Source organism: Corvus cornix, chromosome 3 (assembly GCF_000738735.6).
Source record: "Corvus cornix cornix isolate S_Up_H32 chromosome 3, ASM73873v5, whole genome shotgun sequence".
In the NCBI taxonomy this organism is placed as follows: Eukaryota; Metazoa; Chordata; class Aves; order Passeriformes; family Corvidae; genus Corvus; species Corvus cornix.
This window is the reverse complement of record NC_047056.1, coordinates 99,678,468-99,699,334: the sequence shown is the minus strand read 5'-3', so window position 1 is coordinate 99,699,334 and position 20,867 is coordinate 99,678,468. Positions and strand designations below refer to the sequence as shown.

Here is a 20,867-nt window from a genome sequence, read left to right as displayed (position 1 = left end):
ATGCCAGAAAGGGATTTCGACTAGTAAATTACCAAAAACTTTTACAGCTTGAAAAAATGAGACCTCTAAAGGTTTCAATTTGCTTTATCAAAATGATTATCGTTACTATTGTTATTATCTGGAGGGCCGTAAAATATATAGGAATACATAAATATGGGGATAGAGTAAGAAGGCTCATGCAGAAGAACTGGATCTAGCAGCTCATGGATTTCAGATTCTTCCACAGATACCAAATTTTAAAGGAAAATCTTAAGAAGATTCTCAGAAGGTAGAAATTGTGCTTTGAAAGGGATAGCCTGTGACACCTTTTGTTGCTAATTAGGTCAAGTCAAGCACCAGAGATAACAGCTATCTTGGGCTAGAGACAGGACATGGGGAAAATAATCCTATGCACACAGTATTGTAAAAATGGTATTTCACAACAGAGGAATTATTGATGTCAAAATTAGTCTCCAAAACATTTAAGCCAATTTAATGGTCTAATGACCTAACAATTTTAAAGAGATTCTATGAAGATAATGGAAATCAGCCTGAGACTGTTTTCAGAAATACTGAAGCCTGACAAAGAAAAACCCAACGCTTAAGACTTGGTTTTATGTTATTAATTTACTGTTAGTAATTCATGCCCTAGCTGAGATGGGGGGTTTTGCAAGAGAAGAATTAAAGTGCTAGTGCTTGTAGAAAGAAAAAGTCAAATTTCATTATCCAGAGGAAAAAGGAGTTTTTGTTAGCTATTTTCAAAAAATGTTGTGCTCACATCTGAAGACTAATATAAAGTCTATTGTGTATTCCTTGTACTTTATAAGGAAAGCAAAAAAGGCATAAGCACTTATAATACCACATACACAAAGAACAAAAACCAGTTCAGTACTTACATGGAATACTTCAAATTCTGAAAGCTTCAGGATGTCATTAGTATTTTGTAACCTATACATAATTTCAACTTACTTGTCTCCTAGACATTCATGCCATTTTTAGGTGTCAAAACACGATAGTTTGTTACCTGTCTGTTTAGGTGCTTAAATACTTTTTCAAGTTGGGCCCTCAACTGGGAAATTAAATTTTGCAAATGCAATGAAATTCCTGTGCTATTGGAATGTTTTGTAATATGACCATTGTTCAAGCCATCTGGACATGGTCCTGGGCAACTGGCTCCAGGTGATCCTGCTATAGCAGGGAGGTTAGACTTCCAACCCCAACCATTCTATGATTCTGGACCTAAAAGTACCACAACTCCACAAAAAATTTCATGCATGAAAAGCACAAAAACCAAAATTATTTTATATGTGAAGATTCAGAATTAAGACCCTACCCTGCTATTAATGGATGTAGCTTATTTAATGCACAGCTTCAGCTGAAGACAAAACAATGCATAAACTGTTCTAAAGTTAAAGCCATTGCCTGGAGATGTTTCACAAACATGCGGAGAGTCTGAGGCGCCTTCCTTTGTAAAGGCAATTTTCCCAGTTCATGTTAGATCTGCTTCATGATCAGCAAATCTAAATATTCCTGATGTATTGAAACCAACTATTGACTCCATTGAAAAGAAGATATAACGCATGGCTAATTATAATTTGGCACCACATGGTCACGTTTTAAGAGGAAAAAGAAGACTAACTATAATTTCAGAAACAAAAATTCAAGCTACTGCATTTTACTACAGAACTTTATTTCCCAGTATGCTTTTTACCTATAGTAAAAAGCAAAGTTATTGAAATAATTATGAACATCACACTTACACATATATGTGTACAGAAAAATAATGCTGACACAAACCTGCAGCTTTTCATCCACATCATCATCACTTTCATCCAGATCTTCATGAAGTAAACGCCATTCATATTCTACATGGACATGAGAATTAAATCTTCCAGACAGTGCTTGAGTAAGCTAAGGAAAAAAAAAAAAAAAGACTGTTGACACATTACGTGCAGTACATATTTCAAACCAATATATTTAAAATCAAACAAAGTCCACATATAGGAAGAATCTTGCTTTCAGCAATCTGGAAAGTTACTGCACTGAAGTAAGTTTAAAGAATTAAACTGTGTTACCAAATACAACAGGAATAAATCAAAAGTAACTAGACATTTCATCAACCATTGTAGATCCACGTTCCATTTTCTGATAAGCACCACCACATTGTATTTGCTTTGGTTTAGAAATTGCAATTCAAAGAAATTAAAACTGCAATGGCAGTTTTCTTGAATCAGAGTAACTTATTGAGAATCCTTGATCCCCCCTAATATGGGGGGGAATCTGTGCAACAAGATAATGGCCTTAATCCATGGTCTTCACCCATAAAAAGTACTTTAGTAATTAGATTTCAAGGAGATGTTGGACACTTAGATTCATAGAATCATTAGGTTAGAAAAGACTTTGAAGATCATTGAGTCCAGCCAAGAACCCAGCAACACCATATTCATCACTAAACCATAGCCCTAAGTGCCACATCTACACCACTTCTAAATACCTTCAGGGAAGGTGACTCAACCACTCCCTTGAGCAGCCTGTTCCAATGCTTGACAACCCTTTCCAGAAGAAATTTTTCCTACTACCAATCAAAATCTCCTCTGGTGCAACCAGAGGCCATATCTGCTTATCCTGTTGCTTGTTACTTGGGAGAAGGGACAAATGCCCACCTGCCTACAGCCTCCTTTCAGGGAGTTGTAGAGAGTGATAAGGTCACCCTGAGCTTCCTTTTCAACAACCCAAAGAATCCCAGCTCCGTCAGCCACTCCTTGTAAGACTTGTGCTCCAGACCCTTCACCAGCTCTGCTGCCCTTCACTGGACTCATTCCAGCCCCTCAAAGCCTTTTTTATAGTGAGGGGCCCAGAACTGGACACAGGACTTGAGGTGTGGCCTCACCAATGCCAAGTGCAAGGGGACAATCACTGCCCTGGTCCTGCTGGCCACTCTATTGCTGATACAGCCCAGGATGCCATTGGCCTTCTTGGCCACCTCAGCACACACTAGCTCATGTTCAGCCAGCTGTTGACCGGCACCCTCAGGTCCTTTTCCACCAGGCAGCTTTCCAGCCACTCTGCCCTCAGCCTGCAGCACTGCAGAGGGTCGTTGTGACCCAGTGTTGGACACAGGACTTGGCCTTGTTAAACCTCATACTGTTGGCCTCAGCCCATTGATCCAGCCCATCCAGATCCCTCAGCAGAGCCTTCCAACCCTCCAGCAGATCAACACTCCCACCCAACTTAGTGTGACCTGAAAACCTATTGAAGGAATCTTACTTGTGCACCTGTGACTAAAAGCTCAACAGAATCACCCTCTGGCCTCAAAAATTTTATAATTTCTGATGCATCTGAAGAAAAATACAGTTTTCTTCTTAAAAGCATGTAACTTTATGTAAGCATATAACTATTTCTAAGGATATAACTATTTCTAGTACACCACTATTGCATCTGGAATATATTCACTGAATATTCAGCTGTAAACTGTTAAATGATCAGACATGAAATGCACACACAGAATGACACAATACTCACCAACTCTTCACAGTGAGTATGTTTTAAACGTTTAGCTATATCAAGTGGTGTCTCTCCTGCTTCATTTGCTATATTACAGCAAAAAAAAGAAATGTGTGATGAGAGGTGTCACTATTAACATGTCCATTACTAAAGACAAACCTGCAGATACATGGTGAAGTACTAGACCAACACACTCGAAAACTCATCTCTTTCTTTCATAGGTAGGTCCAGCTCACATCAACCCTCTGAACATGACAAGCAGGAGCAATTCAACATGCCACATATATATGAATGATAGCCATGAAATGGCAGGATATAACTTGACAATAAAACAGCAATTAAAAATCTAAATCTGTTTAAAAATTAAGTGTAATATATGTCAATTTTAAACTTAAGAGTGAATACTGATTCTTTAATAATGAAGATTTTATTTACAGAATTATGATAAAAAATGGAGGAGAAAATACACTTATTTCAACTTCACTGTTTCTTATCTGAAGCAACGACAAATAGGAAATCTAAGTACACATTACCCTTTTACCTATTTCAATAGAAGCCTTCCCTCTCAGCAGCAGTTTGAGGCACTCAACGTTGTCTGTTAGACAGCAATAATGCAGGGCTGTGCTACCTTTACAGGTTTGCTTATCTAGATTGCCACTATTGGAGTACAAGAAAGAAAAAAGGTAATTAAATTTAAGTTTTCTAAATTATTAAACCACTCTCATTAGAAGATTTTCAAAGAATAAAATTACATTTGCAAATACAACTTTAGTACTTAAGCATTTGTATTTATTTAGTACTTGCGTGACTTGACACAAAAGCAATGCCAATATTTAGCTTTCCATACACTTACCTGTTCTGCACTAAAAAGTCAACTATATGAAGGGATGTTCTATCAACTGACCTAACAGCAAGGTGCAGTGCTGTTTCGTCTTGCTCCTAAGAATAAAATGAAAAAAGACATTTGTTTCCTCTGAAGAAGAAGCAGAAATTTTAGTAAGACATTAATTAGATCAATTAAAACATATCATTTCAATATATTCAAACATGGTACCATTAAAACATCCGTGAAGACTTACTGTGTCCCCTTCATTCCTTTAAAGTAAATAAATAGGCTGAAAACTAACAGATTATTGAATGATTTAATGTTTAATGTTTTAATAAATTTAAAATACGATAGTATTTGGAAACAATTTTATATTAAACTCTTTAGTATCTTCTGTTATTGTTGAATTACATCATTAAAAGGACATGCATTCAGAACAGTGTTTCAGATGTTATTTCAAATAATTTTTAATTAATGAATGCATATTGCACTTAGAACAATTTGTCTAATAAAATTTACAACACTTACATGGCCATTGGCCAGTGGAATTTTTTCTGTGAGATCCACGCCATCAGCATACACTTGAACTAATCCAAAAATGTCTCTTGATTTGACTGTTTCACAAAGAGCATGCAATTTAGCTGCATTGTCAGCATGCTTCTTTCTTGCGTATTTTCTCTCAATATACTTGGCAGTAATGTAATCTTTTCTTGCATTCCTGAAATTGAATATGATTTACTTCTATAACTTTCAGCAGAAGAGAAACATTAGCATTTCTATAAATACATGCAAGTTATTTGATATCATTCATTGTGGTAATTTTTCTTTTCAAATATGCATGTAACCATGCAGTCTCATATTTCAAGTATGAAATGTAGTTACAGAAAATGAATCCAATATCTAATCAGAAGACAGACAATGAATTTCTTCCTCCAAACTCTGTGATGATGTTGAGATCAAGACTACCCAGCTCTATGTATAGAAGATACATCAAAGCTTTATAATGCTGGTTTATGTTGCCCTGCAGGTTTATGTTTATCTGACTCGGTACTCCTACACATGCTGGAAAGGGATGGAAGGCATGGGATACAAAAAAACCCCCAAACAAATCCCAAAAAACACCCCACAAACTATCTTATAACTCTGCACAGACTATCGAGGCCTTGAATTAGAATTCACAACAGTGAGTATGTTCTTTAAACTCTTCACCACAACTGTAACAGGGAGGATGTGCTGAAGCTTTTAGTGAGTAAGATGAAAACTTAGTACACCTGACTCAGCACGAGTTACCACTTTTTGCTGTTGATGCCCAGTAACACATCTACTCCTCTTCCCATCACAGCAAGACAGGAACTTGCATGCCCTCCCAAAGGCATAACCTCTTACCAGCTCTTGGGATGTACACAGCATTGCACAGAAGACATTTAACAAAGTCATACTTTACCACCTAGATACCATGTAATGGGCAAGAAGTAAAAAACCCCAATAAATGATAATAAATTGGATCAATGGATAACTCTTGTTCATAAAGCATTTGATAGTCTCATTTCAAAAAAATAGCCCCAAATTTGATAAGAAGAGTTATCAAACTAAATGATCTTTCTAAATACAAATTTTTAGAAGTGTTCTTATTATATTGATTTAGAATATGGTAAAATTATCAGTAATTTTACTTATTAATATTAATACTCTACATTATTATTAATAGTGGCAGTCAAAAATTATCTAGACTGTCTTGTTTAACGCTGTTTTTGTCATAATGCTGAAAGTCAACATAACGTAAAATCAGCTTCAGCCAAGGCAAATTCTTCTGGGTTTGTTTCTGCATTGTTTACTAGCTCTTTCATGATGAGTAGTATCCAGCCAAGTAGGCAGCTGTCCTTGCTGTATCTCTGCCATCCCTGTTCAGTGCTTTCGAGGAATTCAGTTAAATGTTCTGTCTTCATTCCACAGAGTTACAGACTTCGGTCCCAGGTGTAGTTTCTGAATGCTGTTTGTATCTTTCAGGTAAATATGCACCTTATTACAATTTCTATTTTGTTTTCAAATAGCACAAAATTAATCGCTTTGGTTTTAATCCCTGTCCTTGAATGTCGTTAAAGTTCCCAGCAAGTCATGGTTAATTTGTTTCTGTCCCACAAACCATGATTCAAAGAGTTAGTAAGATATTCCCTACTATTAGGGAAGATACAGTCAGATAAAACTCAATAAAACAGACATGCAAATCATCAGAAGAAAGGTTTACTCCTTGGCTATAAGACCATAAATAAGACATTACACACAATCCATGGCCTGCCAGTGCAAACCATAATGGCACAGCCCCTTAGCAATATTAAATTAAATGCCTGCCTTTTCAGAAGTAGTGGCTTTTTACTTACATATCACTGCTTGGATTGGGTTTGACCATCTCATCAACTGGCAGACAGAATTCCATAATCTCATTAAATCCAGCATTCCCAATATTCTTTGCAAGCTGTTAAAAAAGAAAATCCCACAGCTCACTTAATAAACGTGTTCAGTTATTGGCCACACACATAACAAGGGGAGGACAAGGGAAAATGAGAGCTGGGACCCCTTATTTCTTGATCTGCTGCTACGTCAGCAGTAACAAACAGATTAGGTACTTTCTCTGGATGTGAGCTTTCAACTGGGCTTTAGTACATGAACAAGTAACTGCAGAATAATCCAGCAAGACACCAGTTCATACATTAAATGCAAATACTTTGTGCTGGGTAAGAGCACATGTATGAACTGCCACAGAGCAGCTGAAAAGTGGTAACTTATTTGTGTAGCAAAGCTGAATACATTTTCTTTCTTTGGGGATTAAAGTTCTCTTCTAAAATAATGCTAAATAATTAATGGGCTAAGTATTTGTGAAGTCCTTCAATTTTTAATCTGAGGCACATTTCTATGTCAAACAGCTGTGTTCTTTTAAAAAGCAACCAAGGATAAAAAGACTTGAAAACACAGAAAATATGAAGCCTCTACTAATTTGTATTCTAAGATAAGAGAAAGTTTACAGTAGGACAGTATGTTCCAGAAGGTTCCATTAAACGTCAAGAATTAAGCTTTCTTAAATTATGTTTATCCAGAGACAACTTCAGGATGGGAACATCTTGCTAAAGTGACAAAAATATACTTGTGTTAGAAGTATTTTACAGTACTATTTTTAAGTTAATAAAAGCAATTTGATTACCAGAAGTTCAGATGTTCCCAGCACATCTAATGTAAGCGATTGCATTCTGGAATAGTGAACACCAAGTTCTCTATGAATTCCTGAGCATTCAATGCAAGTTAAAATTCCCAAATTTGTTGAAAGCCAGGTAGGATCTGAAACAGAAAGCACCCACAGAATTAAAATTTATTCAGGCAATTATTTCATTCTAGAAAATGTAGAATACAGAAATTAAATTCTGCAAAATAAGATTCTTGTGCATTAATTATCTTTTTTCTTTTTTTTTTTTTAATGTCTTTACATTTACTCTACCTGGAAAAAAAACAGGATTTGTTTTAATGCTGAAAGAAGCGAAGTCAAAAATTTTTATTCTATTTTTGTGAAGGACATTTCTATCCAAGGGGGCTCCTCAACTACTCAGTATGTCATTCTTCAAACAACTTTCAGGAACTGCATTTTCCCACCACCAATATAACAGTGTCACATTCTCAACTGGTAATACAGGTGCAATTTAAACTGAAATAACAATGTTTACAGGGTTGGGGCTCTTGTGTACTTCAAACAGACTTTAGACTAAGTGAAGCAGAAGTGATTCAGAAGTGCACATACAGCACACACTACAAGATTCTCACTCAACGACTTCACAGATACTAAGGCTCATCCCTCTTCTTTCATAGCCCTTGGCTGTCTTTTCTCCTGGTATTTTGCATTTACTACATCATTCCCTCATCTTCCAGTCAATTAATTAATTTCTGAAGATTTAGACAGCTGAGTAATTCATTTGCTTGATAAATATTTGTTAGTTGCCATTTACACTCTCCTTTTTCAAAACAGCAGGCTTGACTCTTCCTGTAGTCTTACACAATTATCTACTGCCAGAAGTAACTATTGATTTGTAAAGTGCATAAAGCATCAGAGTTGATGCTTTCAGCTACAGTTTCACATCAAAACCCCCTGAATCCTGCAGTGCCCCTGTAACATAAAAGAACACAGGAAACAGCAGGATTTAAAAAATAATTTGAAGAGGGTTAAAGTCGAAATTCATTGATCAACAAAACCAGCACTGCAAACCATAGTCAGCAGGCGCATTCTTCTCAAAATGAGTACAGCCTTAGACATATAGACATATTCCCTGTCTCACTTAGTCAAACATGATTAAAAAAAAAAAAAAAAGTGTACTAAGAAAATGCTTCAAGTAACTTACTTGAAGCTGCTCAGTTTTACCTAAATCTTATATTATTAACCCATATTTTATGTAACTTCATTTGATTTATGTAAACAAAAGCTACAATTAGCAAAATACATAGCAGAAAAATAAGCTTCTTAGTAACTTCTCCCTTCTGACAATAAGCATATAGCAAATCAATCTCACTAAAGTAGTTCCAAGTAGTTCCATTAAATTGTTAGCATATTCTACTATGTGTATAATTTTTGTGAGATAATGAGTAAAAGTGAAAGCATAAAATATTAGCTTAAATATTCTCATGAGACAAAGAATTTTTACCAATTAACAATATGCTTAATTGAGTCACCTTGTGCTCCACAGTCACAACAAACATCATTTCCAGTCATCCTCTGGACTTCAGATATAATTTCTTTTGTCAGTTCCTGGACAATATTATTTTCTCCTGTGTTATCATCTCCTTTGAATGCATTATTTAAAGCTTCCTCTTTGCTGTTTTGTAGCACAGATGTCCATCTAAAATGGCAGTAATATTTTGCTATTAAGTATTTTGGCACTTCTGAAGTTCAAAGTAAGTCTCAGTAGAACACCAGTGTCAAAAATAAAATTATCAAAGTAACTCACATTTGACATTCCTGTTCATCCTCTGCTTGAAAGTGGTATGTTCTGTCGTCTGCACAATAAATAATTCACATACTGATTAAAAAAAAGTATTGAAAAACTCATCTTGCAGAAATCTCTCAATGAAATCTAAAATTAATTGATTCCTGAGGTCTCTATTCTCATCACTGGAGTGTGTTGACACAAAATATGTCTATTTAACAAGTTTCACCTTACTACCTACAGTTTATCTATTATTACATCCATGTTTACATAAGGTGGCTTGCTGCATTTTAAACAGAAGTTGTTTTCTTCAGTGCTGTGCTTTTATCGCATGAGCAGCAGGAGAGCAAAGGAAATGTTCCATGTTCTGGATATAACCTCCGTAATCACAAGTTTAAAGTTCTGCTGGGGGGAAGGGGAGTAAAATATAGAGTCCCTATTTGAGTTTATCTGAGTATGTAAGAAAGATTTGATCAAATGAGTTCTTAAAACCCAGTAATCACAAATGGCAAAACAAATCTGCCAGACACAAAGTCCAAACTACAACCAGCGTAAGACCCAAGCTGTTTCAATTAAACCAAGCTCACAATTTCCAGTTTACTACTGTTTTTCTAATTCTAAGCATTGTCATCATACTGTACTACTAGAGAAAAAAGCATAATACATTTTAAGTCTGTGGAGCAAATGAGATATGATACAGTTTAATGACCGAGTTGGAGAGAGAATAGTTGAGGTAAAGCTACTGGCAAAAAGATATTGTAAGACAAAAATTTCTAAAGTTTGAAAAATATTCAGGCTAAAAGGTATTAAAAGATAGCTTCAAGCATGGAAAATACTAAGACAGTGAAGACATATGAAAGAACAGAAAGGAAAGTGCTACCTAAAGAGATTTTATCTTGCGATGATAACAGCAATTTACATTTTGTAAAGAACAAGGAGGTTTTTTTTAACTCTCCAGTAAAATGAAGTGAACAAGTCATCTGGAGAAGGCTAAGAGGCCAGTTATGCCTTGTCAAGTGTGTGATAACATTGCAATAAGCTGATACTGGGCAAAACATGACACAGTCATCAACAAAGAAAGAAAGCGCAAAAGTAAAGAGGGAAGCCCAGTTGGTTGAGCAGAAATTTATCAGCTGTGTGTTGCACACGAGGATTCAAGTCTATTCGCATAAGCAGCACAGCTTATATTTACAAATGCAGAAGAACTTCATGCTTATGTTCCTTAAATAAAGGAACAAATGAGGAATACATATGTATTCTTCTCCCCAGATAATCTGAGATACCTATTTCAGTAAAATATCCTAGTGAGGAAAAAAAAGGAAACATTCTACTACACAATTTCGTATCATCCCCTTCCAATACAAAAATTATTCTGTTTTGGTGGGTTTAACATGTAGATTCTTTATCTCACCTTTATATCTATTATGAGATAACAAAACCAAAAAATGTTTTCAGTATTTTCTTCACAGTTGCATAGTAACCGCCAGAGTTAAATTTTAAAAAGTTTTAAAAGCATCTTTTGATCTTGTGCAAAAGGTGTAACTTTTCAAGATGATCAGCTAGGACATTTTCAGCATGAAGAGTGAGGTCACAGCAAAAAATAGTTACTCTGCTGTAAGACAGCAAAAAATTATATAGAAAAAAGGTATGAAGAGAACTTTCAAAAACAAGTGGTTTTCCAAAGAAACAGACACAGTTAGTTGCATTATGCTAAAATAACTGAAATGTCAAATTGTCAAAGGAAGAGCATTTTATAAAGGGAAGCATTCTACAATGGCAAAAATGTTCAAGTGGATTACTGACACATCTACAGAAATAATGCAAAATTCTGCTATGAGCTGCAAGTAAAAAGACCTGAACAACAAACCTACGTGATATGAGGTCAAAACACTTTTTCTCCTCTGGGTTTGTTTTCACTTGGCAGGTTAACAGATTGAGCTTTGCTGGAGGTCGGTTAGCCTATTTGAAGATAAAACATATACATTTTAGTATATCCATACTGACTGAGCCCGGCAGATTGAAAACACAGGATAACATCCCGCTGGCCAAAAAGACTTGACAAATGGCTGTTTAATTTTTAAGGTCCCCAGGTTTTGATTCATGTTTTCTTCTGCATCATGGTTCGTAAACCACTTGTATTTGACTATTTTGTTTACTGGAAACTGGATAGACACTACAATTTTGAAAGGAAGAAGGGTAGAATCTCTTCAATTACCAGTAACCAGGAACACTTACCTAAAGCAACTGGATATGAAAAAGAGACAGGTTCATCCCTACATTTAATCCCCTAACACTCAGACATTCAATTTAAAAAAATTACTTGTTTACTTTTCAATAATTAACCATTTTGACTCCTGCTAATATCTTTAAGGGGTCCCCAATTAACCAGTTTAGAACAAATGCTGAATTTTTAAATTAGTAATGGGACATAAGTGAAGGAAAATAAGAAGTTTGCACAGAAGTCCTGCAGCAAACATATGTAAAAGTAAACTGAGCTAACTGATTACTAAAAAAATCTAGTGAAATAAAGTATATTTTATAATGATATATGTTTTCTAGTCAAGTTTCTCTCAGGTATTTGAGTTCCTTTTTGAATAGAAAGTGACAATGTTCTACTAAGAGCAAAATTCACAAGGAACCTGCATTTTGAAAGACTCATAAAGGCTACAAAGACTTTTCAAATAGCACCTCTGCACTAACCTCTTCTTTCCCTTAACCTACCTGCTCTACAGACCTGGAGTAGGACCTAGAAAGGTATGATTGCAACCTTGACTTGAGGAATGGCCTTCACTTCCTACAATTAATAACTAGTTTCACTCTTCTTTCGGAATAATTAAATCAGAAAGCAGATTTAACTAGTGAACCTTTGCTCTAGACAATAGTATCTAAAAAATAGTACTTTAAACTATTGGGAAAGGACTATCATAAAGATAGCAATATCCACGAACACATTACCACACTTATTGTTGCATTCTAACAATATTAATAGACTGAGTTGCTAAAATAAGATTTAAACATCTAAACAAGAACTACTATCAAATGAAGCTGTACTATCACATAATGTAATTAACTTGCAATGAATCATAAGAAATGTACATATTCTCACAATCTCATCCAAATTTATTAATGAAAACATTTAATTCCAAAAATCAAGGGACAAGTCAAAAGATTACAGATTCCCTTCAAACAGTCTGATAAAACAATGTAGTTGGCCAAAAAAGAACAGTATCATTATATCTGAAGAACAGTTAAAAAAAAATCAAAACCATGGACAAACATAAGCAAGGAAACAATTATGTATTTTTTTTCCTGTTAGAAAAAAAAGAAGCATGATGTCCTTGAAAAATAGCAGGCTCATGCTTTGCCCAGCACAAGCAGCAGACAAAACAAAGTCATGCAAGCTTTGAAACAATAAACGTGCAGGTCACTTGCTGGGCAATGTAAAACAAATTATACCCAAGAGAGGTTTTGGAGGCAGCAAGATGACAATTTATTGACAACTGCATTGTACGCTCTGCCTAATAAATAGCTTTTCAAATTCCAGGCTTCTTTTTAGTAGTAAAATGTATACAGTTTTAATTATTTTGTTATAAATTATATATGAATATATACAAATATTTATCAATTATTAATTATATAGACACTGGGCAACTCATATATACCTTTCTCACAGGCTCTATGAGAATGTAAAAATGCAATTCAAGTTAAGAGAGAATCCCCTCGCCCCAGGACTTTGGATCTGAAGTGCATTTGGGACCTAATTAGTTTTCTCTAACTTGTGAAATATGAAGCTGTAAATGAATGCAGTAAAATGCTTCAGAGAGGTCTGAAGGACCAGTGCACACAGGACTTGTCCCTCTGGACAGAAGAATGCAGCAGAAGAACTCAGTATCACAATCTGAGAACCCAAAGAAATGGCTGCAACAACAATAACATATCCTGGGCGAAAAATGCTTATCTTGGAATCCATACATATTCTTGAGCTTTTATCTGAGGAACTCCTAACCTGAAGTCAGCATTAACAAAGGTATTAAAAACCCTTTGCATATGGCTGATAGCACCTCATTCATGTTTCCATCCGGCAGCCTCCCTGACCTGTGCCTGCTGCTTGTGGACAACACACTTCCACCAAATGGCAGGTGCTGCTTGGGAAGAAGTTGAAGCTTAAAGACAAAGGGAGTTAAGGCTGTATGAGCTCTTTAGCCACATTAATTCAGACACTTGGCAGGATTAGGAGACACTAGACATGGAAAACACTAACAAACATGTAACTACTATTACACTACTTGTTTGAAACCTCTGAAATTCACTTTCCTGATTGAGTCTCTGATTAGACAATTAAATTTCAGACTACTGCTGAGTTTTTGGACACCCATGTTAACATGTCAACACCCTGAAAAGATGTGCTGCCACCTTTCATGCCATACACAGACTTGAGCATCAACTCATGTTCCTTCCTGCAGAAATGGCAACCCTCTATCCAGAAAAACTGACTCATAATCTATTCTACCAAAAAAAAGAAGTGAAAGAATCAAAAAGTTAGGCCTCTGAGACAATGCAGGAGTGCCATGATACAGAGCTGGCTTTACAAAAGGCATGAGCAAATATGTCCATTTAACAGACTGGTTGGCTGATTTCATCATGCATTTTTTCTGGTTGTAAGTGATCAACTCCTGGATAAAAACATGAAATCTGATTGTTTTGCCTTCAGATTGTCCTATTAATCATCATGGTACAGTATTCAGCAGTAAAGAAATGACAACAAAAAAAGGTTCGATGATGAGTCTCTTACATTCCTTTCTTTGCAGACAACCAGCAAATGTTCTTTAAATACAAATCCAGTTTGAGGAATCTGGTATTTCTGAAATCTTTTTGCCTTGTGACTTCTTGATCTGGAAAGCGCTTAGGAATTCCTAATTACATGGTTCAGTCTGCTTCTATCATGGTTTTTTCATCCATATATGTTAAATGTATGAATGCTGATTTCTTCAAAGCTTTTCATTGTCTAAAAGTGTAACTTCTGTATGCCTATGCAGCCAGGCACATACAGGGTCACAGCTGGGTGACTGACAGAGAACCAAACATATTCTCTCCATTCATCAGGAGAGCACTTGGCAGGCAAGTTTGAGCACCTGCAATCGCCTGAAGATAGTTGTTCTAGAGACCGACAAAGTAGTCCCTCATAAAGAGAGGCTACATGACCAAAGAGAAATCCATGAAAAACACTTAGCCTTTAAAGGAAAAGTATTTACAAATTTGTATTTGATAAAGAAAACAAAACCGACAACTGAATTTCTGAGATTTTGATGAACTGCTGGGATGAGAGAACAACACATCATATTTCAGAGACCAGGAGATATCAACCCTGAGAAGCTTGGAAATCAATGTTGCTCCTTCCAAATTCTTGGAAGACATTTAGAGCAGCCCAGAAAATTTTTAACGAACAAAAATCACTTCTACCTGTTTCAGTGTCTGTGAAACATTCAATAATTTTTTACATAAAGCTGCCATCAATATATAAGGGGGAAGTGAGCAAATAAGTGACAATACCTTTTAGGAGTGTATTTTAAAACAATAAGGGACTTTTCTAATGTTGTAATATAAAAACATTGAGACCAAACCTGTGAAACCCACCCACCTAAATTAACATTTGAGTATCTGCCTTAGGAACTGATTTCCAGCTATGGCCCCACTGATTTCAGTGGGAACTTACTGCTTCTAAAAATGCCAGAACATCTGGTAGACAGCTTATAAAAAGAGAAGAAAACAGTATCTTGATAGACTCAGTAATTGTACTTGCAAGTGAAGGTTTTCAAATTCTGCTCCACAAGTGGATTTTGTAGCCTCTGCCAGCTCTGAGCTGCCCCAACTACATTCCTACTGGTACCAGTACAGCATGTGCAATATCAAGCACAACCACAGCACATGGAGACACCAGCATGGAATACACCAACAGACTATTCTCTGACAAAGACACACTCCAACACACCCAAATTAGAAGAGGAATAAACAAGGGGATAATTTCAAAGCTATAGTAATGACTCTGCTTTGCAGGGCTGGCTTTATACTCCTCCTTAACTCCTGATTATCAATTCTGATAATGATTTGTGGTTAGATGCACAAATGAGAGATTGATTCATTTTTGCTGCCAGGGTCAACTTGTAGTTATAGCAACAGGCATAACAGATGAAGGATAGAACAGGATGAAGAATAGAACAGTTCATGAAGAACAGAACAGTTCATAATGGGACCAAGAAATAGGACTGTTTATTAGACCAAGAATGAGAAATACTGTCAACTGAGTTATTTTTTGCCTAAAGAAACTTTCTTAAAAGTTTTGAGGAAACAATATTAAAAAATGTTACAGGAAAGCAAAACCAAGTTTAAAGCCAAGTGCAAAAGGTCCAAACCGTGACAGCATAAAGATTTAAAATTTTAACAAATGTTTAATAGTTATAGTTAATGTGTTCAAATACTGGTAGCAGTAATAAAGAGGGATTTGTAATTCTCTATTTCCTGTCATTCTGGTAGAAGTTGTTTTTAGAGTTGATTTTCCCCAACAGCTACTCCTAAGGAGCTAACAGACTACCACACATCAGCAAATCTGGGGGAGAAAAGAGATTCAACATACTCTCAGTTTATCTTGCAAATGTTTAACTCATATCTAAAAGATGGCTTAATGCCCAACCATATCTTTAAAAAAAAAAAAAAAAAGCATTTGTATTTCTAGGTAGCCTGGTAAAATATGAACATTTACAGGAACTGAGTCACTAAAAAAGCCCTTTTTTCCCATTAACAGTCACAAACATTAAAATAGCTGTATTTTTAGATACTGTGTATGTCTTGATACATTTCTAAAAGGCTGCCTTAAAAAAGATATCCCTCATATTCAAAACACTGCATCAGGAATCTAGCTAATTCCAAATTATAAATATAGACCAGCAGAGCTTGCCTTTCTGTATTAGCAACCATGTACATAAAATACTGTAAACAAATACTTACTGTACCATGGGAAATTGTGAGAAAACCATTTTTAACTGAGCACTTCCTTTTCTGCCACACTTTTCTGATTCTAGTTTAAAGGGGAAAAAAAAGGTGACAGTTTAAAATATATTTTGTATTGAATTGCTTGAGCTCTTAGCACCTAATATTTTTCCCAGCAAACTCCAGCAGTACTTACCCATCGCTTTTCTTGTACAGACTGCCACTCCGTTCAGTGCCATGTTCCTTGTTTCCCTGAGGCTGATGTAAACTGTAAGCTGTACTCTGACGAATCTGAGAATCCTGAAATAATCAACAGCAATTTGTAATGCATTCCACACTTTCAACCAAACTACCCCCCCATTAATGAGTTTCAGAGCTTTTCCTTCCTCCTCTAATCCAACAGGCTAAATGCAGTACGCTTTTCCTCCTCAATGAGAGAGAACAAGATCCATTTCTTTTTTCAGAGGGCACCAAAAACATTTGAGAAGTATCCATTATCAGCACTTGCCAAAATCTTTTTAATTGCTTTTATTTAGATGCACTCTTGGCCTTAATATATAGGGGTTTTAACCCAAAACTTAATTGAGTAGAAGGCTTCCCAACTCACATAAACACTGTAGGGTACAAACATTAAAGATTATTATTACCCGCAATTTATAGTGCACTCTTCCATTGAAAAAAATAATTACGTACATCAATTTGAAGAAGCAATTTTCTTTGTGGAAACAAGTCAAGTTATTGTCCGAAAAGCAGAAGAGACCTCCTGGAAATATAGTTCAGGAGTCATACAAGAAAATTAAAAAGTCCTATCCAAAAAAGAATAAGTTAAAGCAAAATATCGAGAACAAAGTAGAATTCTGAGACAGGAAGAGACAAGGATTAATTGAACCCTTCTCACTGCTCTCAGAACTACCCAGAGGCAGGACTCACTGCTGCAAGAGTCCAACTCCTTAAAAAATAAGAACCTGAAAATGAGGAATCTGATGTGTCACACTATACTAACAGCAGTAACATGACAGAATGGACTTTTAAATGCATACAGTAATGACTATTACTTAAAATTTTCATTTTTTTCTTTTCTACTGTCATTGCTCTATGGACACAATTACTCTCATGCTACATATGGCAGCTAATACAAGTATAGCAAAGAAAAAAGCCACAAAGCAGATCACCAATATGACTACGAACTATTCTACACATGATGGTAGGGACAGAGCTCCCACCTACACCCCTGTTCAGAGCACTTAGGACTCCACACCTCCAAGCTGCAGGATTTCAGACTCATCCTGAATACACTGCTGGAGCTCAGTGGTCCTGAGAACCATGAGCTGAGCTCCACACAGGCTGCAGCACTCCTTGGTGCTCCTTTTCAATACAAGCAACCTGTACCCGCTCCCTGCCTCTCAGCAAGTGATCCAGAAAGCCATAGCAGGTAGCTACAACATCATCTGAGCCTTTTAAAGGCACTACAGAACTACCACTTAGCTGTCTGTGCCTGACAAAGCATCCCTTCAGATTTAAACCAGTCTGCTTATCATTCCTTTCCAGTTTGTTTAAATAGAATTATTTGGTTTTGCACTCTGGCTGCACAACATAAAGCCAGAACAACATTTTTAAAATATTCCTGTCACTCATTAAAAACCATTGCACGCATACATTTACTGACTTCTGAAGAAAATCTGATCTGACACCAGCTATTGTGCCCTACCAATGCCTTGATCTCTGCCTCCCACTAGTCAGTAAAGGAACTCCATTTCCAAGATTAGAGGTCTTACAGGAAATTAATTTCAGTTCTCCCCATCCTCAATTATGTAAAGATTACGGATGACCTCCCACACCTGCTCATAGCACCATTCCCATTACTTTAGTCTGTGCTGCTACTTTTTGTGCATTATTTTCTGCCTCATTTCAGCTACCTCCCTTCATCTGTTTAGGCTCAGCTGCTGTGTTTGGCCCAACTGGCAAACCAATAACACAAGCTTCCTGCCTTATTTCAGCAGGAGAGGAAGCTGCAGCAGCTGATGTGTATTTCCACACATTCATGACTATGAACAGTATCTAAAAAAATTTAATACTATTTCATGAGAAGAACTTAAAGACAAACATATCGTCCATTTTAAATTCTCAGCTCAGGTCACGTCCAGACCAATATTGTCCAACCTGATTGCCAAATGATGGTTTTCCACAGCTGTCTGACAAGAAGTTCATGATTTTGATCTAGCTCCTAAGAGACGGGATACCACCCCACAAATCACCACTACAATTAACATCCTTCTGGTCAAGTTCAGCATGCCTTTTCCATATGCAGGCTCTCCAAAGGATCTTCCCTTATTTCTGGTTTGCATACTGCACAAAACAGAGATAAAAATCACATATAACAGGGTCAGACCCAATGGCCTCATTGGAGGAGCAGAAACAATGTACATTACATATGGGAGGAAATGGATCTCTGCAGGATAGAGGACACACACCTAGTGCAGAGTATTGTCATTTTAAGTATATATTGAACATAACAAGATCAGAACAGGCTGAAGTACACAAGCCGAAGGAACTGAACTTTGACCACCTTATCAAATTTGAAATGCAGATAGGCATATAAAAAGAGGTGAGTAATTTAAAATTTGCCGCATGTTTTTAGTGAATCACTTCACTGACCATAGAAAGGTTTGAAATTCTTTCTTCCAAAGTCTATAAAGACATACTGACTTCTAAGTCAAGCTGAACAGCAGAGCTAAAAACGAAAGAAATGTGAAAACAGTATTCTCTAAAGATGGTCTGTGACTACTGGTAAGAGATATTCTAAAATCCTGTTTATCAGCCCTACTATGTGAACACAACAGAACTTTTCATACAATGTGCTTTAACCTATACACAACAAATTTTGGCCAGCCATTCCACAGCTCCCATGAAGCAGGATTTTTAGACTGTTTGGATCACTCCTGTGTGTAAAGCTGCCAAAAAAAGCTCTCATAGCTCTCCCAGAGCCTGAACGTCTCCGACATTTGCAGGGTCATTGCCAAGAGCATGTTTCAGAGATACATCCCTTATCTATTATAGCCCCACAAAGCCTCCAAAAGATGTATCTATCAGAACGCCCTGCAGGCAGCCTTTCCTATAGCACAATTACCATAATTTTTGTCAAGAAACATAAAATTTATCCTATTTTGCAGTGGCCTAAACAGATTATAGGTTCTACCAAAGAAGCAGAAACAAATCTAAACACTACAGTCACAGGAAGTGACCTCACCCAAGGTCATGGGAACAAGAACAGTCAAGGCAATACAACTCTAAGGTTAACTCTGAAACTTGCAGAACTTCTACATTTGAAAAATAAAAGCTTAAAAATTAAAAATTACGAAGGTGTACACAAAATTACATTTCAAAAAGAAGCTTCAATACAAACCAGGTTTGAGGAAGCTGTGCGCAGGAAGAAACTATGCATACAGGCACAATGAAGAAAGGTTCACTAAGAGTGCTTGTGTGTTCAGTTTTTTAAACACAACAGGAACAATATTTGTCAACGTTCTGTCATTTCATACATGAAGTCCATTTTAATTAAAAACACATATATCTTCAAAATCTTGCAAGAACATCAAATCAAGCAACTGGATTTAATTTCCAAAAGAAAGTACAAAGGAAATCACCAATTTGTCTTAAAACAGTATTCTTTCCAAAGAAAAATCTGATAAATTTTTTGGTAACCTTTTTTTTTTTGTTTGTTTGCTTGGGGTTTTTTTGGTAATAAAATACACCAAAGAGGAGAAAGAAAGAACCAGTCTTTTCATGCCAATAGACAACAACTCAGAGGAAAAATCCAGTTTCTTGAAATCTGAATGGAAATCATGCCACTATTTTCATTAAAACATAGTAACACTTACTCTCCTAGACTTCGGTCACAAAATGTAAATGCATTTCAGGAAGGAAAAAGAAATCAGTTATAGTAAAGAAAATTACAGTGCAACATGAATAATATTAGTGGGTTGTACAGTAAATTATACAAGAACTCTTTGGCATCCCACTGATTAATTGATATTTTCAAAACCTTTAAAAATAATTATAGTACTTCTCATGCTCTGCAGGTAAGCATCTATATCTAAATCTGCAGAATTAATAAACAATGACTATAGCATAAGGCACTTTTTATACTTGTATTTTAAATGTCACAAATCCAGTAGAAATAATAAATTTTTGTGTGTTATTAATTTTTGAGTCTGTGAAAAGATGTGTACTTGTCACATCTTCCATATACATTTAATATCAGTATCACTGACAAACGTTCCCAGCAACCACGAAAGCCAACTACTTCTGGTATCTCTCTTGAGCACAGACCCAATTAAAAGAGGCCACCTGATAACACACCCTAAACAGCAAAGATTCCTTCTTCAAAGTGGGCAATCAATGGCTAACCCAAAGCAGTCGCCATTTCCACAAGGATCCCTAGTCTCTCATTCTACCAAGCTCAAATTTGGAAGTTTTTGGCAAATCAGTATAAGTCCTGAATGTCAGGCAGACTTTAAGTAAGTGCCTGCTGATCTTATGGGACTTTGTACACACTGGTCATTATCACAAACTTCCGAGGTAACAGAGTGAAGAGTGTTCAAGACTGTTCCAAA

The 20,867-nt window shown here is 36.1% G+C and overlaps 1 protein-coding gene across 5 annotated transcripts in view; it reads right to left on the bottom strand.

The window, feature by feature from the left end:
• The window catches only part of ASAP2 (ArfGAP with SH3 domain, ankyrin repeat and PH domain 2), a 90,984-nt gene that overhangs the window by 17,728 nt on the left and 52,389 nt on the right, over positions 1-20,867 (bottom strand). For 3 of the 5 annotated variants that reach the window (XM_039568424.1, XM_039568420.1, XM_039568422.1), the window contains exons 10-22: positions 20,133-20,141; positions 16,451-16,554; positions 16,273-16,342; positions 11,142-11,229; positions 9,292-9,340; positions 9,017-9,183; positions 7,506-7,639; positions 6,688-6,782; positions 4,838-5,027; positions 4,337-4,422; positions 4,025-4,140; positions 3,502-3,569; positions 1,777-1,890 (exon numbers count right to left, since the gene is read on the bottom strand). In XM_039568424.1, coding sequence (XP_039424358.1) covers positions 1,777-1,890; positions 3,502-3,569; positions 4,025-4,140; positions 4,337-4,422; positions 4,838-5,027; positions 6,688-6,782; positions 7,506-7,639; positions 9,017-9,183; positions 9,292-9,340; positions 11,142-11,229; positions 16,273-16,342; positions 16,451-16,554; positions 20,133-20,141 — 1,290 coding nt within the window. The remainder of the gene's footprint in view (positions 1-1,776; positions 1,891-3,501; positions 3,570-4,024; positions 4,141-4,336; positions 4,423-4,837; positions 5,028-6,687; positions 6,783-7,505; positions 7,640-9,016; positions 9,184-9,291; positions 9,341-11,141; positions 11,230-16,272; positions 16,343-16,450; positions 16,555-20,132; positions 20,142-20,867) is intronic. The other 2 variants (XM_039568421.1, XM_039568423.1) reach the window with 1 other exon arrangement.